This window comes from Podarcis liolepis (genome assembly GCF_965112155.1).
Source record: "Podarcis liolepis genome assembly, chromosome: 17".
Taxonomy (NCBI): domain Eukaryota; kingdom Metazoa; phylum Chordata; class Lepidosauria; order Squamata; family Lacertidae; genus Podarcis; species Podarcis liolepis.
Window position 1 is genome coordinate 4,269,377 of NC_139571.1, and position 27,867 is coordinate 4,297,243.

General features: G+C 44.4%; 1 protein-coding gene across 1 annotated transcript; it reads right to left on the minus strand.

Moving 5' to 3' along the window:
- Window positions 1-394: 394 nt before the first annotated feature.
- LOC310696807 (deoxyribonuclease-1-like 1) lies at window positions 395-27,130 on the minus strand. The gene is made up of 9 exons (XM_083482832.1): window positions 26,790-27,130; window positions 12,797-12,978; window positions 11,967-12,055; window positions 9,640-9,726; window positions 8,110-8,222; window positions 6,676-6,788; window positions 5,405-5,562; window positions 5,214-5,310; window positions 395-3,858 (listed from the first exon to the last, which is right to left on the minus strand). The coding sequence occupies exons 2-9, from the start codon at window positions 12,941-12,943 to the stop codon at window positions 3,724-3,726; spliced, it is 939 nt and encodes a 312-aa protein (XP_083338958.1). The 5' UTR covers window positions 12,944-12,978; window positions 26,790-27,130; the 3' UTR covers window positions 395-3,723.
- Between the last annotated feature and the right edge of the window lie 737 nt (window positions 27,131-27,867).

Genomic DNA, 27,867 nt, shown 5'->3' on the forward strand with positions numbered 1-27,867 from the left:
GCAAGAGGGGAGGCCAGAGAGGCAGAGATGAGTCAGGCTGGTGAAGAAGCCAGGAGTTCCCCTGCTCTTGGTGTGACAAGCTACCTTCTTCCCTGACCTCCCAGGACTAGAAGAAGGATGACGGGGGAGAAGCAAAGGCAGGCACGCCAGCACAGTCTCAAATTGTGGGAGAGGAAGAGACAGGCAGCTGGGGGAAGGCAGGGACCTTCAGTCCCACAACTGCCTCATAGAGGCAAGATCTACCAAGTAGATTTGCTGTGCCCATTGGGCCTGGAACTCCTGAGCAGATCTTGTTTCTTCTAAGAAAGATTTCGCTTATTCTGTGTGATCTATTGCTGACCTGATATCTGCTTTTTGCATTTCTCTCTGATTAAATCACATCTAGCAGTTATCTTTTATTCATGATTTTATTGATCATTTCAGATTTTTCTGTTGGTATAATTAAAGCACAGGTGCATGGTATACAGAGGCCGCACTGCTATGTGTATATACATTTTTTAAATTTTATACTGTCCTATCAGGACAAATCTTTTGGAGGGTCTTCATTGGAAATGGTCCAGGTGAGAAGGTCCATTTGTTGATGTATTTTTTGAACCTTGCTGAGGAACACTGCATCATTTTGGCATGGATTAAATGTTCCTCATTTTGCATACCTTCAAGCTCTAGTTGAATTGTCAGACTGTACTTTTTGCATTCCATTGCAGTTCACTTCCATCCTTACATTTGTTGCCCATACCTGAAGATTACACCCCATGAAAGGTTTTGCTGTAATAAAAGGGATTACATCTTAAAGTGCCACAAGTCTTTTTGTTGTTGCTGCTGCAGCAGCAGACTAACATGACTACCCCCCTGGAAAATGTTCCTTATTTAAACCAATTATCTTTTGAAGTTTAGTTCAATCATGACCCAAGATAGGCTACAGAAAACCATTATAGAACATCACAAAAAACATTTGCTTTTTATCATTGAGTTTAGAGTTTCTACTGCATGAAAATTCTACTAACATATATACTGTAATCCATATCCAACCCTCTTTATACGTCTCTTCCTAGAAAGAGAGGGAACCGACCCACAGCCGAAAACAAAGCAACTGAAAAATCCATAGCACCTGATTTATGGCACAGCCTTCTAAACTGTGTTTGGTCTTGTCAGCTTCAAAGCTGTCCTTTAATGCAACTTAGAAATCAGAATGATAGGGGAGGGCTGTGGCTCAGTGGCAGAACACATGCTTTACAGTGGTACCTCTGGTTACGTACTTAATTCGTTCCGGAGGTCCGTTCTTAACCTGAAACTGTTCTTAACCTGAAGCACCACTTTAGCTAATGGGGCCTCCTGCTACTGCCACGCCGCTGGAGCACGATTTCTGTTCTCATCCTGAAGCAAAGTTCTTAACCCGAGGTACTATTTCTGGGTTAGTGGAGTCTGTAACCTGAAGCGTATGTAACCTGAAGTGTATGTAACCTGAGGTACCACTGTACAAGCAAAATTCCCATGTTCAGTCCCCAGCCTCTCCAGGCAGGACTGGGCCAGACCCCTGCCTGAAGCCCCACAGAGCCACAACCAGAGAAGACTGACAGACAAGTGATTTGAGTCATCATTAAAGCATCTTCCTATGTTACTGTGCACCTCTTTATAGGAGAAAATAGGCATCTACTGATTCCTATAGTGTAAGAGGATGAGATTACACAATGTGCTCTCTCTGTCACACACACATAGACACACACACACACACAAAAGGGGGGGGGGAGAGAGAGCTTTGTCATATTGTTGCTTATGAGAATGTTCCCTGAGTCAAAAATGGCAAGAAGTTTCAGTGCTACTTCCCATTCTGAGAACACGGTTCCTCTTTGTATGTCCTTTACCATTTTCTCTTTCGCCTAGACTGCCCTGTTTTTCAGGAAGAATAGCACATATGACCTGTTCTTATTTTTAAAAAAGGCAGGGAGGGAAAAGCCTGATCATTGAGCACGCTGACCTGCTGATAGACCACCCTATCAATTGTGGGTGAGGAAGAAGTACAAGAGGTAAATTATTTAAGCGACTGAGAGGTAGATCTCGGCTGCACTTCATTAATAGTTCTTCCTAAAGAGAACTTCAGCAGTAGGAGGAGGATTAGAAAGGTGGTGAAGTTCTGCTTATGTTTTTTGGCTTGGAAGCCGTGGCACAGCATATTCCCACACTGCCCAGGGTGGGTGCGCTCCCAAGGGGGGCATGGCGCGGAGGGTGCCTGGAGTGGCGCATGCACCCTGCAGCCAGGGGCGGAGCAAGCTGCTCATGGGGGCGGAGCAAGCTGCTCATGGGGGCGGAGCAAGCTGTCCATGGCAGACATTCAGCATGTTGCCTGCCCGCAACTCCCAAGCCTCCCCCAAGCTGTCAAAACAAAGGGGGAAGGGGGGAATGTGGCCCAGCCCCCCCCTTACTCCAAAGGCTCGGGGTAGGTTTGGGAGTCATGGGTGGGCGGTGAACCGAATGTCACCCCCCTCAGTGAGGGCACCCGGGAAGGCCTGCTCCCCCTGCCCCCCCTTCCTACGCCTCTGCTTGGAAGACTTTTTTTAGGTTGGGCATTGAGATTTACTCATGTGGAAAAAGTCCTCCGTGAAGCTTTATTGGGACTGTGCTACTTTAAAATGCAGGTAGGCTCCACCTCCTATTAAAAAACCCCTCCCTGCACCCTGGGAATTAACACAACAGGGAGAATGATAGCAGCTTCGGGCTCTGGCTGCACCACCCATTTAAAGTAGTATCATGGCACTTGAAACAACCAGGGCTTCCCCCAAACAATCCTGGGAGCTCCAGTTTCTTAAGGGTGCTGAAAATTACAAGGAGCAACCTTAATTCTCCTTCCAGAGCTACAATTTTCAGACTAGTTTAACAGTCAATCCCTCTGCCCAGGGAACTCTGGGAATTGTAGCTCTGTGAGAGGAACAGGGGCTTCCTAGCAACTCTCAACACCCTTGACTTACTACTCCCCTTAGGATGCTTTGGGGGAAACCATGGCAGATTAAGGTGCTGTGATCCTGCTTTAAATGGTGCAGATGGGGCCTCCTTCTCTCTGATATGCCAGCTTTTCACAGAGAGGCAGTTTTTTACACAGAGCAGCATTCAATAAACCCCACCTGTAGTCCAGAATGGTACAGTCCCATGTCTGTACTGTGTGTGGATAGGTCCTTCTGGCAAAAGGTCAGATGATTCGTTGGCCCTTTTCAAGGCCCATCCCAATTCTTTGATTGTAACTGAGCAGTGACACAAACTTTCATCAGCAGCCAGCTGATTCCCTTTTTGCAAATTTCTGAAGCAGCTTGAAACAGTACCCAGATCTGGCCCTGGGAAGCCTGGACTCTGCAAGAGAATGAAGGTGCCTGAAAATCCACGCAATTCTTCTTTGGTGCAGTTGCCAGACAGAATTCACCTTCCTATAAGTGGTCCAGTTGTGCTGAAAGATACACGTTCCCTTCTGCTGCAGAGGGAGCTCCGACTGCACCAATATATTGCTTCCTTCAGTGTTTGAAATCTGCTTGTACTGGACTGCAGGGGCAACAAAAATATGCTAGCTGACCAAGTGTGAACTGTGAAAGTCCCACGTCAAAGCACACTCCATGGGAGACCACAGGCAAGCCATCCATTCTCATGTAAAAAAAGGGAATCCTCTTGGCAGTTCTACACTTCTGTCACTGTAGAGTCAAGGCAGCCACCAGCATTTGGACCCCTGGTATCAGAACAGCTTTAGATGCCATATCCTGAGCCAGCCAGCATGACCAAGGCCAGCAACACAAGGCCAGCTAGACTGGCTTGCTGGCATCTCCAATGGGCTCTGTTCAGTTCCACCTCTACAGGATAATGGTCGCTGATCTCCAAAGCCTGAAACAGCAGGTAAAGAGAAAATGAGGAGCTGGGCAACAAGAGATCTGGTTTCTATTCCCTGTACAAAAAAGGGTTCCTTTCCGTAGCAGATTCCAGTGCTTTAATGCAGGCATGGGCAACCCTGTAACCCCCTATATCAGGAGTGGGGAACCTTCTTCAGTTTGAGGGCTGGTGGGTGGGGACAGTAGCAGAAGTGGGAGGAGCAACTGAGCGCTAGTATGGTGTAGTGGTTAGAGGGTCGGACTAGGACCTGTGAGGCCAGGGTTCAAATCCCCACTTGGCCATGAAGCTCACTGGGTGACCTTGGGTCAATCGCTGCCTCTTAGCCTAACCGACCTCACAGGGATGTTGTGGGGGTTGAGAGGGAGAACTGTATATGCCCCCTTGAACTCCTTGGAGGAAAAGGTAGGGGGGAATGTAAGAATGAATAATGTAACTTTTTGTACTTTAGGAGAGTTTCTACATGCAATCACACTCCCTCCATTCCAGGTAAACAAGAAGTATCAACCATATTAGCTTTAAGTCCTGAAAGACCTACTCTCTGCCTTGCAGGGCTTTTCTACCTGGCCTGGAATGGCTGAGCCCTGACTGACTCCAGCAGCAAAGCTGAGGTGGCTGAACAGACTCGGGTTCGGATATTGTTAGGGGCATTTGTTGGGGGTTTCCATTGCTGTTACTATTGCCCTAGCTGTTTAAAATGTTTTAAATTGTTTTTAACTGCTACTAACATCTGTTTTGAAATTTGGAGGTTTTGTTGTTTTAAAATAAGGAATGTAGAATGTGTTCTGGGTAAAGAGGAGCTGGGGAAGGCAGAGGTGACCCCAATCACAGTGGCTCGGGGGGGGGGGGGAGAGGTAAGGTAAGGAGCACACGGCAGAGGCAGAGGCCAACCTGCTCTGTATCACTGAGACCTGGGTGGGTGTGCAGGGTGGAGTTGGTCTCACCCAGTTATGCCAACCTGGGTACATGGTGCAACATCAGGGCAGACTTGAGGGTCAGGGAGGGGAGTTGCTGTGGTCTATAGAGATTTCATTTCTCTCTCCAGGCTTTCTGTCCAGTTGGGGGGATCCTGGCACTGGGCAATCAGGACAGATTAGGGATTCTGCTGGTTTACTGCCCACCTCACCGTCCAGCAGTCTCCCTGCCTGAATTGACAGAGCTGAGGACTCCCAGGCTGCTGGTTCTGTGGGACTTCAACATTCATGCCAAAGCAACTGGCTCAGGACTTCATGGCTGCCATGATGACGATGGGGCTGTCCCAACATGTCACTGGCCCAGTGCATGCGGAAACATACCATACTATGTGTTTATCAGCAAGCAATTTCTCCCTCCCAACAGGAATTTCCAAGTACCTCTGCTTCTGAGAGCCCAAATTCTTTGGCAAAGTTGAAGGGCTGAGCAGATCCAGGCACCACAGCAGCCAGGCAGCGTTCTCCATGGACCACAATCCTGTTTAGGTGTAAGGAAGAGCGAGGCATGGGTTAAAGTAGAGTGGATCATGCAATTCATCCCCTGACCAGCAAGGCTGGTTCCAGGATCTCACCTGTCATAGGCACAGTGGGTTGTGTCCCGAACGGTGGTGTCAGCATTGTCACCGATGAGCCAATGAAAGCCAGGGTCTTGGCGTAGGCGGATTTGTCCCCAGCGTTTCTTTGCCACATAGCCACAGTCAGCATTGAAATCACCCAAGAAAATCATATCCTGGGGAGGAATAAGAAAGAGAAAAAATCAGCTGGCCAAGATTCGTTAAGTGAGCAACGGGATTAGTGAGAGCAGAAAAGAGATGCTGGTTGGAAAATAAGCAGTTGCCAGGTTCTCAAGCAGAGATGGTGTTTGTCCTTCAGATTAGGGGAGAGGAACTTTTTATGTCAAGGAACAGGACAGGAAACCTAACCGCCTGGGGCTTGGTTACCTAAAGGACCAGCTTCTCCAATATGTGCTATCTCATATACTTGGCTCAACATCTTGCCTTGTGCTCTGTCTGAGATGCAAGCTGTATTGGTTGTGGCGGCATCACAGGCTTCATCCAGACATATTTGCAATATGGCAGAATCTACTGTCAAGGTGGAAGCCGTTTGCCAGTCAGCAATAACTTATAAGGTGTCAGTGAAGTTAACTCTTTATTCAAAGAAACAAAACAGCTCAGGCCTAATGACCACAGCAATTCTTCCAACTAGGTCTTGCCACAATGGGGCAGTTGTGAGGACTGAAGATCTCTGCCTCCCCACTGCTCTCTAAGTCTCTCTCTCTCACACACACCCTGGTCCTTCCCAAGCAATCTGAGACTTTTTTGCCTTGTCTGTCTTTGCTCTGCCCTTTTTGCTTTCTGGGAGACCAGGGGAAAGGGGGGCTGGTTGTAGTTTGAGGGGGAGAGTCCTTGGCTTCTTCAGCAGCCTGCCTGAACTCTGCCTCTCCCCCCTCCCCAACTTCCACTTATACCTCTGATTTTGGACTGCTCTCTGCCACAGCCTCTTCCTGCTCACTAAACCCTGTGACCTCTTCAGCTTCTGACACCTCCTCCCAGACTGCTTCCTCTGACCACTCATCGCCATCCCACCACCACTCCCCTGGCTCTGAGCCTTCTTCCCCTTGGGCTTCCCCAGCTGGTGCTTCCCATGACTCCTCTGCTTCCAGCCAGTCCATGATATCTACCAATGGTCAACAAGACTGCAAACTTTACAATGGCTGGACATGGTCAGTAGCAGCTGCAGCAGTGAAGCAGCAGAAAAATTTCCCATGTAGATGCACGGTGAGACAGCAAATCCCCTGCCATTCTCGTTAACCTCAGCTCCCTTGCAAGTCCCCATCCCTTACCTCTGTGCCCCAGCGTTCCTTCACACTCAGGAAAACATCATAGAGAGCATCTATTTCAGTTTCAGCTGCCTTGGGCATTGTGTGCTGTGGGATCAACACCAGCTCCTTGAGTTCTCAAGAATGGAAATGGAGAAAAAGGTACAGAGTAATCTAGGCAACTTGGAATTCCAACTCAATATAGCCCCTACGGTTTGAAAACAAAACAAGATCAGAAACCACCATTTTGATCCTGGCTTGTTCTCACTAAACATAATTTGAGCAAATCACATTTCCCTGAGTTCATATATCACAGGAACTATGGTTTGTCTGGATACTTCTGATTTCCTGCTCTAGCATATGATAAAGCAGAATGTGGAATACACAAAAACAAGGTTTGTTGCAGCTTGTTCACATAACAAAAACCCATGGTTTTCTATTATGTCCAAACTAGTCATGCTGTATGAATGCTATTGTCAACAGATGTTTGCTTGGATGATCTGAGAAAATGCAGGAGGAAAGTAGGTGGTCTCTTAGACTGCATCTACACTATAGGTTTAAAGCAGTATCATGCCACTTTAAATAGTCATGGCTTTCAACACCCCCCCCCAATCATCCTGGGAACTATAGTCTGCTAAGGGTGCTGAGAGGAGACCACTCCCCCAATATCCTCGCAGAGCTACAGTTCTCAGAGTTGTTTAACAGTCAATCCTTCTTTCCAGAGAACTCTGGAAACTGTAGCTCTGTAAGGGGAATAGGAGTCTCCTAATAACTCTCAGCCCTCTTTTTTATTATTTTATTATAATGTTTTTTTATTAGTATTAGTGCTTGGAAAAAAGAGAAAAAATAATACACCAAAGTTAACATCAAATACCAAGCATTTTTAATATTAAAAACTAAAAGAGATTAAATAAAGAAAAAAGAAAGAAGAGGAAGAAGAAGAGGAAGAGGAAGAAGAGGAAAGACTTCTGATTCTGCACCTAATCAGCTTTATAGGTAAAGGGTAAAGGGACCCCTGACCATTAGGTCCAGTCGTGGCCGACTCTGGGGTTTCTGCGCTCATCTCGCTTTACTGGCCGAGGGAGCTGGTGTGACTAAGCGGCTTCTGGCGAACCAGAGCAGCGCACGGAAACGCCGTTTACCTTCCCGCCAGAGCGGTACCTATTTATCTACTTGCACTTTGATGTGCTTTTGAACTGCTAGGTTGGCAGGAGCAGGGACCAAGCAATGGGAGCTCACCCTGTCGTGGGGATTCAAACCGCCGACCTTCTGATCAGCAAGTCCTAGGCTCTGTGGTTTAACCCACATGCAAAACCTTTCCTCCAGAATAGCATCCAACCCTTCTACTTTCCATAAAACAAAATGGATATCAAACCCAGATATCACCCTCTGGAAGTTCAAGCTCTCCACTCTCCCCCATGAAGAAAGAGAACTCCTGAGATGTCCTGGGCCCCTTACTTTTGTTTGGAATGCTGACGCGGACGATGAAGGGCTCGCGAGCGAAGACATCAGGCCGGTCTGGATGTCCGTCTTCGTAGGAGTAGAAGTCCAGCATCCGAGTCTTCTGTTCCCTAGGGGAGGGGAGAATACAGAAATAACTCTGGCCCCAGGGAAGAGGTGAAAGTATGCAGGGGTGGACTTTAATGTGGTGCTCTGAGCGAGGACAAAATTTGGCACCCTCCCCCCAAAATATTTCTTGTTTCAACAGTAATTCATTATGATACAATTGCTTTTTGTGGATTGTCTCAGTAGGTATTCATATAAATATTAGTAGTAGTAGTAGTAATTATTATTATTACTCCCTGGGAAGGCTCCCATCACAGGCTTACAGCAGGGAAAACACATGGGCTGCTTCCAAATGGCATTTTAATTGAGGCTGATTTGTTTACAGGGAGATTAGATGACATTGTGTTTAAAGCACACTTTCCAGTACATTTCCGTATCAGTTTTCTGATCATAAAGAGTCAAATCTTTTAGGGATGTAGGTTTGTTGTACAACTCTTTCCAATCAACTGCAATTGTGCAACCTGAAGTGGCCAATATGCGATTGAGTCCTACACAACAACAGTTTGGAAGCACCCAGGGTGACGCTGAAGGCTAGATTGTACCTACAGAGACAGCGCTGTGTGAGCAACAAAAGGAATAATTTATTTCACATTATTCTAGCGAATAAGGGTGAAATAAGTGGTGGATATTTGCTAAGAGAGAAACTTGACTCCTTGCATCTGTGGGGATTACAATTAAGGACAATATGTGGGGCAGGAAATTGATGCAAAGCCCTCACCAAGGTAAATAGCACATCCTATGTTGGGGACCAACCATTGCTTTTTTCTCACAATAAAAGGGTCTCATTATTTCTGCATTTTAAAAATGTGGCACAGTCATGAAAGCCCCATCTACAGACCACAGTGACCTGGATGGTTTGTACAGGAGAAGGCCCTCCCTCAAATAACCTGGTTCTGTTCCAAGTGATGGCCACAGCAGCATGAAAGTTCTGGCAGAAGCAGGACAAGAGTTCAAGGTCCAGCAGAGCAGGGTAAAGTCCAGGGTTCGGCCAAGGCAGCACAGAGTCAAGCAAAGCAAGGCAAGATAAAGCAAAGTCCGGGCTCTGGCAAAGCAAAGGAAGGTACGGTAAGTCAAGGTAGAACAAGGCAATAAGTGCTAGAAAGGTGCTGGCAAAAACAGGCTCCTCTTGTGCCAGAGCTTCCAGGGCAGTCCGGTGTCTCCTCTGAACCCACAGCCTCAACCTCTGAAGATGGGGAGTAAGACACAATTTAAAAGTGTGACATACCCCAAGCTTCTATTCTATCAGCCTCCAATCTCCCATTTGTGATAGGTTAGTATTATTTTCTCCAAATCTTACAGCATTGTAAAGGATATCTGAGATAATGTAGTTAAAAGCTCTATAATATGTACTAAAAATCACTATATAAACGTTAATTCATCACCATCATCATCTAAATGCACACTCACACTCATGACACTCACCTGTATATGAATACATAGCGTTCTTGGTAGTTGTTCCGGCCCAGCAGAGGGCTGGTGAGGTAGGCATAGGGACTAGAACTATGATACCTGACAGGAAAAGAGAATTCAGGTGCATTGAAAATATACATGGATATATAAAAAGCACTTCAGCCAGTGAGTGGATAAATAGAGAAAAAGTCTCACTGTAAAGTAGGAATGGAAAACCTGTATTCCTCTTGCTACTGAACTACAACTACCATCCCTGATCATTGGCCTTTGTTGGCTGGGGCTGATGGGAGTTAATTCCAACAACATCTGGAGGGCCACAGGTTCTCCAGCCCTACTATAAGGCAATGTGGGAGTTTTGCAAGTCAGACACTCGCTTCCTGCACCACCCAGGTCTGAGGAGGGAGCTTCAGGCAGTTCAGGCCAGGACACCATCATTACAGTCCAGAATCCTCTTGGTGCTGGGAGTAGGGTGATTCAGGAGAACAATAAAGCTCCCAGATCCAGTGTTCTCTCTCAGTATGGTCACTGTGCTGCTGTGGAGAACCACTAGCCTGTGTGACCTGCTCCTCTACTCCCACCTAAGGTATGTGTCAACTCTTGGACCTCAGTCCCTTGATACTCCAGGAGCTACTGGAAGGGGAGAGCACAAGAGCCAAGCTGAATCAGGTCAAAGGCCCATCTAGTCTAGCATCCTTTTCCCACAGTGACCAACCAGATGCCTATGGGAAGTCCAGAAGCAGGACCTGTGGCTTCCAGAACTGGTATTCAGAAAAAACTGCTGCCTCCAACCATGGAGGAAGATCATAGCTACCATGGCTTGTAACCACTGATAGCCTTGCCTTCCATGAGTAAAGGTGGGCCCTTACTATTCTCACCACATCATAGTTTGGAGTAGGACAGCACCAAGGATAGCTTCTAGGTAGCAACTTGTTCCAACAAAGGTTGGAAGTGAACTGAGCTCTTCTTCTGTCTAGTCCATCTCTCCTATGCTCTGTCCCCTTATGGAAAAGAAGAGCCTCTTAAAGGGACAATCCTCCCCTCTGAAGACAAGCACGCTCCCATGTTCCATAGCTTCCCACCTGATGCATTCCCTGGGCTGTGGACTGGTGAGGTATTGTGCGAGGCACTCTGTTTTTTGGGCCCACAGGAAGGCACCTGTGAGAGTCCTGGTGCTGGTTTTTGTTAGGATATTTCTGTTCCACCTTAAAAGGGAGCAGGATGTTTGTGTCACAGCCTGCGTATTTCCTGTTCACAGGATGTTTCTGTTGTGTCTTTGCTTTCGTTTCTCTCTCTGTCGAAGACACTGACGCAGACAGTCATGTCTTTCTCTGTTCTGATCAACGCTGAATAAAGCTTGTAACTAATGCTCTCCTGAGTGCAACTTCTGCTGTCAATTATCTGCTGATAAGAGTGTGCATGAGCTCTGGAATGTGGCAAAATATTTTCTAGAAACTCATGCTGCTAATCGCTGATACTGCGTACCTACGGAAGATCGATGGATGTCCGGCAGACGGCTTGGGGCCATGATGGACTTTATCTCCCTGGCAGTATCCCAACAGTTTTATGTGCCCTGGTGCTGTGCATCAGGTTCAATGAGCTCCTGCTGGCTGGCCTTGGGTTCAGTAGTTCCCCTGACTACCAGCAGGAGCCTCAGAGCTATGAACCCAGTGGGGTTCCTTAGCTGGTACAGTGGTATCTTGGGTTACAAACACTTCGGGTTACAGACTCTGCTAACCCAGAAGTAGTACCTCGGGTTAAGAACTTTACCTCAGGAAGAGAACAGAAATCGTGCACCAGCAGCGGGGTGGCAGTGGGAGGCCCCATTAGCTAAAGTGGCACCTCAGGTTAAGAACGGACCTCTGGAACAAATTAAGTTCGTAACCAGAGGTACCACTGTATTCTGTTTACTGCCTGGCTCTGGGGGTTAGTGTGTACAAACACCCACACACACCATCACCATATCCAACATTCCTCCCCATTCTGACACAGTCCTGCCATGAGAGAAAGCACAGCACACTGGCAATTTTCCCGCACAAGCCTCATTGAAATAAATGGTATTGGTAATCTTGCACAGATCTCACTCTCATTCCTGTGAGACTCATGCAGAACAGCCTGGGGAATTATGCCCAACACAATTTAGGGGGAAGGGTTTTTCCACCCCAAGCACCAAAATATCTGGGCCAGCTCTGCTCCCATCATGCAACTGTTCAGCTTTCCTCCCATTCATTTCACTTTCCCAGTCCATATTCTTTCCAAAGGCCCTGTTGTCTTCTGCTCCACTATCTTTTCATGGATTCCTCTTCCTCTGGTCGCATTTCTCCCATATTACTCACACTCACCGATTCAGGGCAGCCACCAAGGCAGGAACTGCTTTTCCCCTTGCATCCATCACCTCTTGTAGGACAGCGATATCACAACGAGAGAGGATCTGTGGGAGGGAACAGAGACACATTAGCTTGTATATCAGGGGTAGAGAGCCCAAATGTTGTTAGACTCCAACATGTTAGTCCTAAACAAGGAGGTAAATCTGTGTCTGGGCTACACCTAGGGAATGGGAGAGAATTCTGATTCAGTTCACATTTAAAGGCGAACCTTCTGCCTGCAAAGCATGTGTTCTTACCACTGAACTTTGGCTCTCCCCTGGAGCTCCTAACCAGTGACGAACCCATGTTTTGGGGCCCCGAAACTTGAACTGTCATGGGGGCCCATTCGCAACCAGCAAAAAGGTCTGGGTAACCAACCACTGTTATTTTATTCAATGGGGTTGTTCCACAACAGATTGCCACACCTTTACAACAACTTTACTCAAAAACTTTGGGATTATCAAAATATGTACAACAAAAAATTAATCATTTTGAGTCATGCTACTCAAATTGGATCTACTGGACCCAATTTTTTTAAGCACTGTAGACTAAAGTCACTTCTAGGGCTCCTCTGGAATTAGGCGCTTTGAACCAGGGGTGGTTTCATAGCAGATCCACCCCTACACCTAACTTTAGTGGCTTCTCTTCCTAACCTGTCCTTCCTACTCCTTCCACACCCATTAGAACTTGTTAATACACGTTGTTCATGTGAGCAAATCCTGTCTAAAGAAGGAATTCAACCCACAGAAGCGACATGCATCCAGAAGAATCAGGGCACCCGCCGGGGGTTGCCTAGAAGTCCCCACCTTGACAAGTGTGTCCATGACGCTGGCCTTGCTTGCCTTCCCTTGGGCAAAGCGCTGAGTGTTGAAGGCACAGATCCGGAAGGGGGCTCCTGCTGGGCACAACAACAAGAGTGGCAAGAAGCGCAGAAAGCAGGAGGGCTCCATCATTGGGAATCCAGTCAGGTTCCTTCTACAGACGGATTCTGTGCAAGATAAAAGTGAATCAGAGAAAGACGGGAAAGCAGGCCAATGGAGGAGGTGGCAGTGGCTGGGAGCCTGTCGAGGGAATCACTCCTACAATAGTGGCCACTCATGAATCTTCTGGGATGAATCTAAATATAGAGATGAGTGCTACTAAATAAAGACCAACACAAACGAAAGAGCAGAAAGCAGCAGCGTGTTAGTTCATGATTCTTATGCCAACAGACTCCTCCTAGACAAGGCTTGGTTTGAGCCAGGGGGCACAGGCACAGAGGCAGTTTTTCCTCTTGGAGGGGGCACCTGCTGTGCCAATTTTAAACAGGATCATGGTGCAGAGAGAAAGATTCCCCCTGCCCCCGCAGACTGCAGTCATGAAGTTAGTCAGGCCCCTTTGCGGCATTATTTTCAAATACGAAGATCTGTTGAATGTATTCACACCTTTAACCTGTCTTCTGCTTTGATGCTAAAATCTTGCCTTGAGCTCCAGCAGCAGCCCCAGAACATGCAGTGAGGGCCTCCCGAAAAAAGGCAGGGTATATGCATCTCTCACAAGCTTCCTATCTGAAATTAGAGAGTGGGGCTTCCAAGTTAGAAGTTTCCATGCAGGCATAACTCAGCATTCAGGGAAGCTGAATGTTGGAAAATTCAGTTTGGATGGAGGAGGAAAGATGGCCGCCGAACTAGCTGCAGAGTTCTGGAGGTTATCTGAGGCAAGTTCTAAATCTGCTTTTTAAACAGGCTCGACACCGAGCCAACCTTTGAAACTCCCTTTATAATATATTTTAACTCCTCCAGAGTTTTTTAAGTAGTTTAATAGTCCTTTTAGCTTGTTGCTTCTAAAAAAAAAAAGAGCTCCTTTGCTACCTTGTTACCTTGTTATCTTGATGTCCGGAGGGTTTTGCTCCCCGCGATGCCGCGCCCTCAAGTCTGACCGACAATAAGGAAAACGGGTGACAGCTGATTTATTGCCAACTCCGTGTTACGCTCTGAACTATAAGCTATCAAATTACAAATTACAAACAGCTATCCCAAATCCTGCCTCATTTTGGACCTTAGCCCATAGCTGGGTGGACAAAGATTTACAAATGGTACTTACTAGGAAGAAACGTAGGGACCTGGGGATAGTGACAAGTCCATTGCTCCAGGAGTGTTATGAGAAACAGAGTAAAATCACGCAATACTTTTTACATACAAGGGACAACGAGAATGGAAATGGAAATGGAAATGAGCAAAAGATGGCTGAGATGGTTGAGTTGAAGCAGGATGAGGCTCTTCTTTTTCCCTCTGCTGCTCAAGATCACTCAACCTTCTCTAGAGGAATACAGGACACGGAGAATAACAACCAAAATAGAAATACAATGAGCCTGGCCCATGAAATAGTCTTGGCTGAGATATTATCTTCAGAGTTACAGGAAGAAACCCGAAACTCCCAGAAACCCCAGACTTCATCTATGGGCTCCCAGACGGAAAACAACGACTGCTATCCTCAGGACTGGCTGCTCTCTATAAATCTGGATTTGGCAGCTATGAAAAAATACTTAACAATAACAAATGGGCTGCTCCTGACATTAGTGGAAAATTATCCCCTCCAAGCTAAAGGCTCAGAACCTCATGGTGTTGATCCACAAACCACCCCTCAAGAGCCAGAATATACAAAGCAACCAGCAACCAGCAAGTGCACACAAGGATCAGCAGCGGAAAATCATTTACACCAAGGAAAGGACATAGGGCTGTATGTATCTGTCCCTAAAACTGAATTTCCTATCGAAGTAAATCAAAAGAAGCGAGGCATTAGTAAGAGATCCCATAAGAAGAAAGCTGAAACTAAAAAGAAAAGTAAGAACATAAAAACTGCAAGGAAATCTGTTACAAACCGACGTGCATGCAAAGTATGCTGGAAAAGACTATATAAGCTGATTCCAATAAAATCAAAAACAAACTCTAACAAACCTGCTATACATGGCAGCAGAGAGAACAACAGTGTGGATCCAGGAAAAAAGATCCAGCTGAAGTCTTTGAAAGAAACATCATTGCTGCCAAACAAAACAAGTGAGGAAACGGAATCACTACCCGGGTGCTCTATGCTGAAACCCCAAGGATCCATAAATATTAAAGAAGACTCACCCCATACTATTGATTATGGCAGATTTCAAGATGAGCCAGTAGCAGGGCAAGACTTGCCCCAGGATAAAGGATGGAAACTGATGTTGGCAGATAGGAAGCTAGCTTTTCTCAACTACCCGAAGCCAAAGGGCTTCCTTACACAGGAAGAACGCTCGGTGCATTTTGTGAATATTTTAGATGATATGCTGCCAGGGAAAATAAAATTAAATGACATTACCTCAGTAGATTTCATATTCTACAATGGATATTCTCTGCGAGTGATTGCCTCCTTCAAAGATCAAAACTTGGCTAAATATATATATAGATCAAGACATCTGCTGTCAAAGAAAAGGATAGCGGTAACAAGATTTTTCGAAAACAGCACATGTTTGAAATTGTTCCCTGATGAGTTTACGACAGCTGAGATAAGATTTACTTGTAAACCAAAGGAGGAGAGAGGACACTCAAAAGACAAACTGGAACATACTGAGCAAGGGCCCTTGAAACTAAGACAGGAGATGAGATTGCCTAATGAGGGGATGGATAACTTCTATCCAGAAGAAAAGGCATTAATAAATCAGTTTGGATTGTTGCCTTTCTTTGCCCAATCTGAGATCTTGAGAAGATTGGAGACCCTTAGAAATAAGTTAACAGAGATGAATGCTCAGGAAAAAGTAAGAGAGAAAGAACCGGCAACGGACCAATTGAAGAAAGAGAACCTCTCTGAAAAAGCCAAGACAGACCCCATGAAAGATTACTCTTATAATACCTCTACAATTGCGGAGATAAACCTGTTAACAACAGATCTAACACAGTGTGTAAGGGACAGCAACAATCTACCATCTAAGAAGGAAACCATCCCTATGGCAACCACGAAAGACTACCCTTATAATACCTCTGCAGCTGCAGAGATAAACCTGACAGCAACAGATCTAACACAGTGCGTAAGGGACAGCAACAATCTACCATCTAAGAAGGAAACCATCCCTATGACAACCACAACGCGCTCTTGGACTAGCATGAGATACCTGGATGAGGATGAACTTGGTATCAGTCAAATAGAACACTTCAAGGTAGATTCGCCAAAAAAAGGAGTACTGATCACTAATGTTAGCACGCTGCACCCTTCAACTGATTCCATTGAGTACCTGGGCGATAATACATCTATGGACATTGCCAAAATGAATGAAATCCAACCAACAGATAAAAAGATAGGCCCCAAAAATCTTTCAAAGGCAAATTGACTAAGATCAATTTTTGGCAAGACAACGTGCAACCTTGCCTTGCTAACTTGGAATATTGCAGGTTGGCAAAAGAGGGTTTCTGACCAATCCTTTGTTAAATATATCCAGAGACATGACATTGCGTTTCTCCAGGAGACCTGGAGCACAAGTGAAGTGGAGTTAAACGGTTTTTCTGCGTTCTCCCTCCCAGGTCTTTTAAGTACTAGAGGGGGGCGAGTTAAAGGTGGGTTAGTTACTTTAATCTCAACAAGGCTAAGGGCCACATTTAAAAAACTAGACCCACTAGACCATCTGGCCACAGCTGTGCAAGTACAGTGGAGAACCCACAGCTGGCTGCTGATTAATGCATACCTACCCCCACAAAGAGAGAAAAGATTGATAAGAAATACTTGGGCTCAGTTAGAACAGTATCTTGACAAACTACTAAATCAATTTCCTGATGCCTCTGTGGTGGTGGCAGGCGACCTAAATGCCAGAACTGGACAATCTGATGAGGCTTTGTGTGCCCATTTCCACGAAACAGTCCCCATTATAGAGGAAACCCTCCCAATACCAGCTAGAATCTCAAAGGATAAAGGCTGCAATTATGCCGGCTTATGCCTACTACACTTGGTCAATAAGTTGGACTTGGTTATACTAAATGGCCGTACAGAGGGGGAGAAGGTCGGAGAATTTACATTTATATCTAACAATGGCGCCTCCACAATTGATTACATAATCGTGTCGTATGATCTTCAAAACAAAGCTCTGGAATGCAAAGTGGAGGAGCGCTTAGACAGTGACCATCTGCCACTAAGTGCACTCGTAGCTGCGGGAAAGGATTTATCCTGCGCTGAAAAAATCGAGCATTCGAGCCCTACAGCTTTGGAGCTCAGATATTCGCGCATTAGATGGACAGATGAACTGCATAAGGAAATTTCAAGTAGGCTATGCTCAAAGGAATTCCTCACTAAGAGAGAAAACCTTATAACTTCCTCAAGCCATGAATTAAAGATAAATTTATTTCAGGAGTTAATTTTACTCCTTCAAGATTCCCTGAAGGAAAAAAGGAACAGGCCAAGTAGGCAATCCTCAGTATATAAAAACTCCAAACCCTGGTTTGATCAAGAATGTCAGGATATGAAGCTAAATTTACTGAAAAAATACAAGAATTATAGATCTGCCAATTTACCCCAACTCCCCACAGGCTGGTTTGAAGATAAACGAAATTATAAAATCTTGATCAAAAACAAAAAACTCCTGGCACAGAAAAGAGAATGGAAATGCCTAATAGATGCATCCAGAGAGAGAGATTCGGCCACCTTCTGGAGACTGGTAGCAAATGGAGTGCGATCTACTTCCTCAGAAGTGGAGTATACCATACCTGCAGGGACTTGGGAGGCATTTTTTCAATCTTCATATTCAGCTCTGCCTTTGACACAGCCACTAATACAGTGTGCGGCAGGTGATGAGTGGCCTCCGGTGTCGGTCGCAGAGATTAGGAGGCTTATTCAGGCTCTCAAACACAGAAAAGCCCCGGGAGCAGATAACATCTCTCCTGAACTTCTCAAAGCCAATATTGACTGGTGGGCCCCAGTCCTTGCCACCCTTTTCACCAGCATAGATCAAACAGCAATAATACCAGAGGACTGGGGATTGGCAATCATCGTTCCCATATTCAAGAAAGGCTGTAAACTTGATCCAGCCAATTACAGACCAATCAGTCTCTTAAGCATCATCAGCAAACTTTATGCAACTCACTTACGTGAAAAGTTTGCGGACTGGCTGGAACAGGAGCACATCCTAAAGGAAGCCCAGGCTGGTTTCAGGGCACATAGATCAACTCTAGACCAAGGATTGGTATTGCAACATCTAGTGGAGAAATACACCTCAAAGAAAGGAGGCTCTCTCTATGTAGCCTTTATAGATTTCAAATCAGCCTTCGACTCGATACCCCGGCACAGACTTTGGGAAAAACTAAATGTCACAAACATCGATAGACGTCTTTTGCTTCTTATCCGTAGACTACATGAAAATACTCGGATCCGTGTTAGATGCGACCGTTATGGGAACCTATCAAAGGAAATCCAAAGTTCCCATGGTGTCAAGCAAGGCTGTGTTCTTGCCCCTATTCTTTTTAACTTCTATATAAACTCCTTAGTCGGAAAGATGGAGGAAGCAAGTACTCATTCCCCAAATCTAAATAATACACCAATCCCGGTCCTTTTGTACGCAGATGATGCGGCACTTATTTCCTTCTCTTGTGTGGGTCTAAGAAAACTTTTACGAGCTCTTACAGAGTATTGCGAAGCTGAACACCTAATAATAAATTACACTAAATCAAAAATTATGGTGTTCTCCAAGAGAAAACTCCGACATAAATGGAAAATTAATAACCAACCTATTGAGCAAGTAACATCTTTTAGATATCTTGGAATAATTTTTGATGAGAAGGGATCTTGGTGCCATCAGATTAAGAATTCCATTGTAAATGCGCAAAGATCTTCCAGAGCTATCATAAGATTCTTCTACAGAAAAGGAGGTCAATATGTTCCTGCTGCCTCCCAGGTCTTTGTTGCAAAAATACTTCCACAATTGATGTATGGCACCCAGATATTTAATTGTCAAAAACTCAAGTCCCTGGAATCTGTACAAACTAAATTTTATCGCTCCCTACTAGGGTTACCTACCTGTGTCCCTAACACTGCCATTAGGCTGGAGGTAGGCCAACTCCCTATTAATGCCAGGATATGGATCCTGAAGATTCACTTCTGGCTAAAACTCATATTTTTCCCAGTGGGAGTGGCTCCATTGACTCTACTAGACCCGTTCCAGTCTAAATGGAGATTGTCGCTTTATGAAAAATTGAGGGGCCTGGGGCTTTCCTCACAAGAACTCATAGCCTCAGGCTTTGAAAAGGCTAAAATGATGGTGAGCCAGCGAATAGGAGATGTAGAGCTTCAGGACCATATGAGCAAGATAGATAAATATCCAGCTATCCAAGATTATGGAAAAGGGTTTAATCTAACCCCATATTTGCTGGACCTACAAATCGCAAAATATAGGCGGGCGTTTACCCTTACCAGATTTGATGTATTGCCATCTGCCTTACTAAAGGGCAGATACGAGGGCACACCCTATGCTGAACGAGTTTGCCCATGTGGTCTGAAGGAGGTGGAAACGGCTTCACATGTGCTGTTACACTGCGACCTTTACGGGGATATCAGGTTACTGTTTATCTCCCCTATTGTTCAGAAATTTCCAGGTCGATCTGAATCTCAGAGGCTGAAAATCCTACTAGGAGATAAAAACCCAGAAGTAACACTGAAAGTGGCCAAGTTTTCTGCGGCCGCGATCAAGCGGAGGGCATTAGCTGTAAAAAAGTAAAAGATCTGACCCCTGGATAAGCCCCCCCTTTTTTAAAGCCCATACATATACTGTAGTGCATATATGAGTGTGGGTGTGGGTGTGGGTGGGTGTGTATATGTGTATTGTTTTTATGTATAATTTTACAACTTTTAATTGACACCATCATTCCCTTGTAAATTATTGCTGCCTTTTATGTTTTTTTCTTTTCTTCTGGTCTATGACCGTAATAAATTCATTCATTCATTCATTCATTCATTCATTCATTCATTCAGTTTGGATGAAAGGAAGTTCTGTACACGGCGCAGAGTAAAACTAAGGAATTTGCTACTCTAAAACAATCCATGAATGGAGGGGGCTACTGCGCTGATGCCCCGCTTATGGAGTTCCCACAGGACTCTGGTTAGCTGCTCTGCTGGGCGAGATTGGCCTTTGGACTCTTCTTCTGGTATTCCTGTTCAATGAAAGGTGACATACAAATAATGTGACTAAACAAATACTCTTCCTTTTTGCTTCACATCTCACCTTTCCTTAAAGGAGATCAAGGGGGGAGATATGGTTCTCCCCTCCTTATTTAATGCTCACAGCAGCCACGTGAGGTAGAGGCTGATTCAACCAGTGAAATTCAGGGCCAAGTAGGGATTTAAACCCTAGTCTCCAAGGTTCTAATCTAGGACTCTAATCACGAGGCCACACTGGCCCACAGAGGCTTCTCACACTCTTATCTTTCTTTTCAGTGACTCAGCTTTTACCGAAGATATCATATATTCGATTTTTAATGTCTCATTCTCCAGTGCCAAGCAAAGAAATATGCAAGGTATTCATACAGATCAAGAATAGACCAACAGCATTTTCACAAGTTGCATTAAGGGTTAACATTGTTTTACATTTGGACAGTGTTATTACATTGATATCTAAGTTTCTCAAGCTAGTCTGTGGTTCTCTCATCTTCTTTTCCACATTTTATCTATACAACAACAGACCTACAACAGATAGGTCTGACTGAGAGATACTAACTGCCCCTAACTGCCCCAAAGGCACCCAGTGAGCTTCATGGCTGAGTGGGGATTTGAACTCGGATCTCCTCAGTCCTAAGTCTGACCACACTTGTTGTGTGGGTGCTGCCCAGAGCAGCAACTGCACATCTAAGTTCCTCTTTCATAATGTCTACAGCTGGGGTGGGGAAACTTTGGCACTCCAGATGCTGTTAAACTACAACTTTCATCAGCCCCAGCAAGCATAGCCAATGACCGGAGATTATGGGAATTGTGGTTTGGGGAGAAGTGACAAGTGGGGTACTGCAGGGTTCTGTAGTGGGCCCGTTGTTTTTTTCCAGATATATTTTTTATTGAAAGTTTTCTTAATATCTTCAAAGAATCAATTTCCACATCACATAGTTACACTTATTGGACCTCCCTCAATTCCTCTAGTAGTCTTCCATAGTTGTTCCTCTATCTACGCATTCCTTAATTATGATATCACCTTTAGATACATTTTCCTACCTTCATTTTCTTTCTTGCAATATTCCTTATTTTTTCACAAAGCTTCTTTAAAACACACTAGCGTTGTATGATCCTCACATACAGTTTTCAAATATTCCCTAAATTTTACCCAGTCCTCCAGGAACTTATGGTCTCTTTGAAATCTGATTTTCCCGGTTAATTTGTCCAATTCTGCGTAATCTGTTAATTTTGCTCTCCATTCTTCCAAAGTCGGTGTTTCTTCGTTTTTCCATCTCTGAGCCAATAGGGTTCTCGCAGCAGTTATTGCATATTGAAAAAGCTTTTTATCCCTCTTGTTTATTTCATTTCTAGTTACTCCCAGTAAAAAAGTCTCTGGTCTCTTTACAAAGTTATACTTCAATATTTTCTTTAACTCAATATATATTGTTTCCCAGAACCCCTTCACCCTTTTACATTCCCACCACATGTGCATAAATGTGCCCTCCTTCTCCTTACACCTCCAACATTTGTTACAAACTTTATACATTTTAGCAAGCCTAGCCGGTGTCATATACCATCTGTACACCATCTTCATAGTGTTTTCTTTCAACGTTATACATGCCGTGAATTTCAGATTTTCAGTCCATATTTTTTGCCACTCCTCCAGTTCTATACTATATCCCAAGTCCCTGGCCCAATGGATCATTACCTCTTTCACCTCTTCATCCATTGTTTGCCATTCCAATAGGATTTTATACATTTTGGATATTATCTTACAGTCATTATTAATAATTTCTAATTGGAATCTCGATTCTTTTTCATTGTATCTTCTTTCTTTGACCTCCTTATTAAACATGTCCCTTATCTGAAGGTATTGCAACCAGTCATATACTTGTTCTTTTACTTGCTCATATGGTTTTATTTTCCATTTATCCCCTTCTTTCATGACCAAGTCACCATATGTAATCCAATTACTCCTCATATTAATTTTCTTAATTGCTATGGTCTCTAGTGGAGATAACCAGTGTGGCACTCCCCTTTCCACTATATTTTTATATCTGTCCCAAACTTCAATTAAAGATTTCCGGAAAATATGATTTTCAAACGATTTGTGGCCTTTTTTCTTTTCTCTCCATAGATAAACATGCCACCCGAATCGATTATCGAATCCCTCCAAATCCAGCAATTTTGTGTCTTTTAATCTTATCCATTCTTTTACCCAGCAAAGACATGATGCCTCATAGTATAACTTCAAGTCTGGCAGGGCAAAACCTCCTCTTTCCTTTACATCCGTTAACAGTTTATATTTAATTCTTGGTTTTTTGCCCTGCCAGATATATCTTGATATCATTCTTTGCCATTCCTTAAAGATCTTAACTCCTCTTAATACTGGGATCATCTGAAACAAAAATATCATCTTTGGCAACACGTTCATCTTGATCATTGCTATCCTGCCCCAAAAGGATAATTTTAACCTTCCCCATCTCTCCAAATCTTTCTTAATTCCGTGCCATACCGATACATAATTATTTTGGAATAGGTCAATATTTTTAGTTGTTAACCATATGCCCAAGTATTTAACCTTTTTAACAATTTCAATACCTATTTGTTGTTGTAGCACCTCTATCATTGTTTGATCGATATTTTTTGTCAAAATTTTTGTCTTCCCCCTATTCAATATAAAGCCAGCCACCTCACCAAATTTTTCAATTTCCTCTAAGACTTCAGTTGCATTGTTCATCGGTTCCTCCACCATTATAACCAAATCGTCCGCAAAAGCTCTCACCTTGTATTCATTTTTTCCTATTGTCACCCCCTTTATCTTTTTATTTTCTCTGATCGAATTCAGGAGGATCTCCAAAACCATAATAAATAGCAATGGCGAGAGCGGGCAGCCCTGCCTAGTTCCTTTTGATATTTTAATTTCTTCTGTTGTTACGTTATTTACTATCAGCTTTGCCCTTTGTTCTGTATATATTGCCTTAATTCCATTAAAAAACTCATTCCCCATCTACATATATTCCATATTTTTTAACATAAAGTCCCATGATATATTGTCGAATGCCTTTTCGGCATCTACAAACATTAGCATAGCTCTTCTCTCATTACTCGCTGTCAGGTACTCCAAAATGTTTATTATATTCCTCACATTGTCTCTTATCTGTCTTCGAGGAAGGAAACCCGTTTGGTCTTCATGGATAATTTCTTGCAGCACTTTTTTTAATCTCTTTGCTATTATTCCTGCGAAAATTTTATAGTCAGTATTAAGCAGAGAGATTGGCCTATAATTCTTTACTTAAATCCGCACCTTCTTTCGGAATAAAAGTTATATATGCTTCCTTCCAGGTCTCTGGAATATCTCTTTCTTTTAATATATTATTCATTGTTTCTTTCAACGGTGTTACCAGAATTGTTATCAATTCTTTATAGTACCTTGCTGTAAAACCATCTGGTCCTGGGGCCTTCCCATTTTTCAATTCTGATATAACCACCTTAATTTCTTCTTCTTCTATCGGGGCATTCAATCTATCTCTTGCCTCTGTCGGAATCTTTTGCACCTTTTTCTCTTTTAGGTATCTCTCTATTTTCCTTATATTGTTCTTCTCTTTTTTCCTATACAATTGACTGTAGAAGTCCAAAAATCCTTTCCTAATACCTTTAGGATTGGTAATCTCTTCTTCCTTCATTCTAATTTTGCTTATTGTACTTTGCTCTTTTCTCTTCTTGATCTGCCAGGCTAACCATTTTCCTGATTTATTCGCAAATTCGAAGTTCTTTTGTCTTATTCTTTTAATGTTCCATTCCACCTCCTTATTTATTATCATAGCAAATTGGGTTTGCAAGGCCTTAATGCTTTGTTTGATTTTCATATTATTTGGTTTTTTAGTTAACTTTTGCTCGTATTCCATAATTTGTTTTAGAATTCCTTTCTTTTCTTTCTCTCTATTCTTTCTTTTAATTGAATTTTGTTGTATATAAAGTCCACGCATCACTGCCTTGCTTGCATCCCACACTATATTCATTTTTGTCCCTTTATTACAGTTGTCCACAAAGTATTCCTTCATTTTCTTCTGTGCCTGTTGTACAAATTTTTGATCATCGAAAAGGTAATCGTTCATCTTCCATCTATACGTTCGTTCTTCAAAACTTTTAATCTCTAACTTAATCGGATTATGGTCTGAAATTACTCTTGGTTCTATTTCTACCTGGAGGGTTCTTAAAGTCAGCTCGTTCGACATCCAAATTTGATCGATTCTCGACAACGATTGGTTTGGTTCTGAATAATATGTGTATTGTTTTTCCAATGGGTGTTTTAACCTCCAAATATCTATTAAGTTACAGTTTTAAATCATTTCGAAAAATGATTTGGGTAGTTTACCTTCTTTTGAACCACTCTCTCTCAGTCTATCCATGTCAATTGAAACTACCCCATTCATATCTCCCATCATAATTATTTTTTGGTCCACATATTCCATTAATCTTTCCTCCAAGTTTTTGTAAAAATCAGTTTTATTTCCATTAGGGGCATAGATTCCGACAATTATTATTTTTTCACCTTGCCAATTAATTTGAACAGCAATAATTCTTCCTTCTTCATCCTTGAAGATTTGGTGAGCTTCTATGTTATTTTTGATATACAAAATTACTCCTCTTTTCTTCCCTTTATCCGAAGATATAAATTCGTTTCCAAGTCTTTTATTTATCAAAATTCTCCTGTGCCTTTTTGCTACATGCGTTTCTTGCAAACAGATGATATCTAAGTTTTTTTTCTTTAAGAATTGTTCCACTTTATTCCTTTTTTTCCTTTCATTTAGTCCATTTATATTCCAGTTCCATAATTTTAATGCCATTTTATTCTCCATTGACAAAAGTATTTTTTTCTCAGCTTAAATTCCTTATAATCTCTCCTCTTCCTCCTCTCCCTCGTTGTTGTTCACTGTCTTTATAAACAACTTGCATGAAGGAACTGAGGGGATGCTCATCAAATTTGCAGATGACACCAAACTGGGAGGGTGTCTAATGCTGCAGAAGACATAATTAGGATTCAAGAGGACCTTAACAGATTGGAAAACTGGGCCCAAACCAACAAAATGAATTTCAGTAGGGACAAATGTAAGGTTCTATTGTGTTTCATGACTTCCCTGGTTTTGTATGTGAGCTGGAATTGGTCTGTGACCAAAGTAATAAATTCATTCAATGTAAGGTTCTACACTTAGGCAGTAAGAATCAGCAGGACAAATTTAAGATGGAGGACACCTGGCTTGTCTTAGTAGACCACAAGCGGAACTTAAGTCAACAGTGCAGTGGTGCCAGTGGCGTAGCGTGGGTTGTCAGCACCCGGGGCAAGGCAAGTAATTTGCACCCCCTAGAGTGAGTGAGCCAGGTAGGGCAGAGAGCTGCGAGTGCAAGCGCGCCCCCCCAGATGTTGCGCCCGGTGCGGCCGGCCCCCCCTGCACCCCCCACGCTACGCCACTGAGTGGTGCCAACTTGGGTCCTACACTGTGGGTGCTGCGACATCAGAAGGAGCAGCCTCTAATTGTGTGGACTAAAACTGCAGAATAAGAATTACTGCATAAGCCAAAACACAGAAACCCAGTCGTCTGTATTCCTAGCTGTTTATAATGTCAGGCAGAATTATTAGTACAGCCAGACCTCGGTTGTCAAACCTAATCTGTTCCGGAAGCCCGTTTGGCTTCCAAAATATTCGGCAACTGAGGTGCGGCTTCCTATTGTGTTGACTGTACCAGTAAAAGCTTTACAGTGGTACCTCAGGTTACATACGCTTCAGGTTACAGACTCCGCTAACCCAGAAATAGTACCTTGGGTTAAGTACTTTGCTTCAGGATGAGAACAGAAATCGTGCTCCGGCAGCGTGGCAGCAGCAGGAGGCCCCATTAGCTAAAGTGGTGTCTCAGGTTAAGAACAGTTTCAGGTTAAGAACGGACCTCCAGAAAGAATTAAGTATGTAACCAGAGGTAATTTGCATAAATTAATAACAGGTGTTGAACCCACTGTGTGTAAAGTAAGAGCGAATGCCAAATTATTTTTCTCAGTTAAGCCAGATCTGCACAGTTTTTTTATGGCAGGTGTGGACAACCTGCGGCACCACAGATATTGCTGCACTACAACTCCCATCATCCCTGACCATTGGCTAGGTTGGCTACAGCTGATGATGAGTTTGAGTCCAGCCACTACTCCTGATTCATCCGATGTGCAAGGTAGATACCAAAATCTATTGACAGAACAACCTTCCTGCTCAATCATCATCATCATCATCATCATCATCATCATCATCATCATCAATAATTAGATCTCGTGCGTGCCTGGCTGAGAGCTCTGATGCACCAATCCTGCTTATCCGGAAACGGCTTAATTCCAAGTTAACCTGTCTATTTCCAAGGAACAGGAAGTTTCCTCCCTGTCTCGGACTGTCCTTTAATTTGTCGGGAAGGACCTGGCTGCTCCCGATCCTGAAAGACTCCGCTGAGGAGCCATCCAGCGGCCGAACATTTGGGCGTCCGCCGCGGTCAAGGCAAAAAGGGAAGGGCGGATCCGACGCAGCGGCTGCTGCTCTTCCCGCTGCGCCCCTTCCTGCAACTTAGGGCGGCTGTTTCCTGCATTTGCCCTTCCGCCGCCCCCCAGCCCTCCGACCCCCCGGCCTCGCCTCGCGCCTCTCACCCGCATCGCGCTGGGAAGCGCCCTGCCCGTTTCCTCCGTCCACCCGTCGGGCGGCAGCAGCAGAACAGCCAGACGGAGCGGGCGGGCGGGCGGGACAGTCCAGCCCCGCGCTCGAAGGAGGCGCCACTCGGGGAGCTCCGAGGAGGGCGGAGGCGCAGCTGGGCGGGAGAAGGGAGCGCTCGCCCCCTCGCCAGGCAGGCGCCACTTCTCCCCGAGCCCGCTTTCGAGGGAGCCCACCTCCCTTGCGAACACGCCTGGCCTATATTGGTCACCGCGTTGTGCAACGCTTCTGTTTTAAATAAAACTGCAAGCCGCTTTGTGCAGGAAGCTCCTCAGAAAACGGGGCAGAACTTTTTATGAGGGTAAAACGGACAAGGGAGGCTGCCTTCGTTTTGCCTCTCCCTCCTCGTAGGGCACCCACTCACGGGCTCCCATCCCGGGGTACCCCACAAATCAGCCCATTTGGGTGTTGCGTTTCTGTGCCAATGACTTACAGGAGGGGCAGGTGGCTGGCATGGCTAATATATTCCACACATGTTGTTGTTTAGTCGTGTCCGACTCTTGGTGACCCCCTGGACCAGAGCACGCCAGACACTCCTGTCTTCCACTGCCTCCCGCAGTTTGGTCAGACTCATGCTGGTAGCTTCAAGAACACCATCCAACCATCTCATCCTCTGTCATCCCCTTCTCCTTGCGCCCTCCATCTCTCCCAACATCAGAGTCTTTTCCAGGGAGTCTTCTCTTCTCATGAGGTGGCCAAAGTCTTGGAGCCTCAGCTTCAGGATCTGTCCTTCCAGTGAGCACTCAGGGCTGATTTCCTTCAGAATGGATAGGACTCTCAAGAGTCTCCTCCAGCACCATAATTCAAAAGCATCAATTCTTCGGTGATCAGCACATATACTGAGTGCATTTCAGTGTTATGGGGCTTCTGTGGAAATACACTTAGAGAGCTCAATGACTTACCCCTGGTGTTTATCATGCCTAGTTTGGCCTGAGATATACATAAATCATGTGGCATGTGTAGCTGCCACATTAAGGTGTCAGTAAAGGGACAAGGATGGTGCTGTGGACAGATACA

Coding starts and splice junctions, on each gene's coding strand:
- LOC310696807 (XM_083482832.1), bottom strand. CDS start 12,943: ATGATGGAGCCCTCCTGCTTTCTGCGCTTCTTGCCACTCTTGTTGTTG. Junction 9,727..11,966: donor TTGGTGGCTGCCCTGAATCG/GTGAGTGTGAGT, acceptor TTTTCCTGTCAG/GTATCATAGTTCTAGTCCCT. Junction 3,859..5,213: donor TTGGGCTCTCAGAAGCAGAG/GTACTTGGAAAT, acceptor CTGCTGTTTCAG/GCTTTGGAGATCAGCGACCA.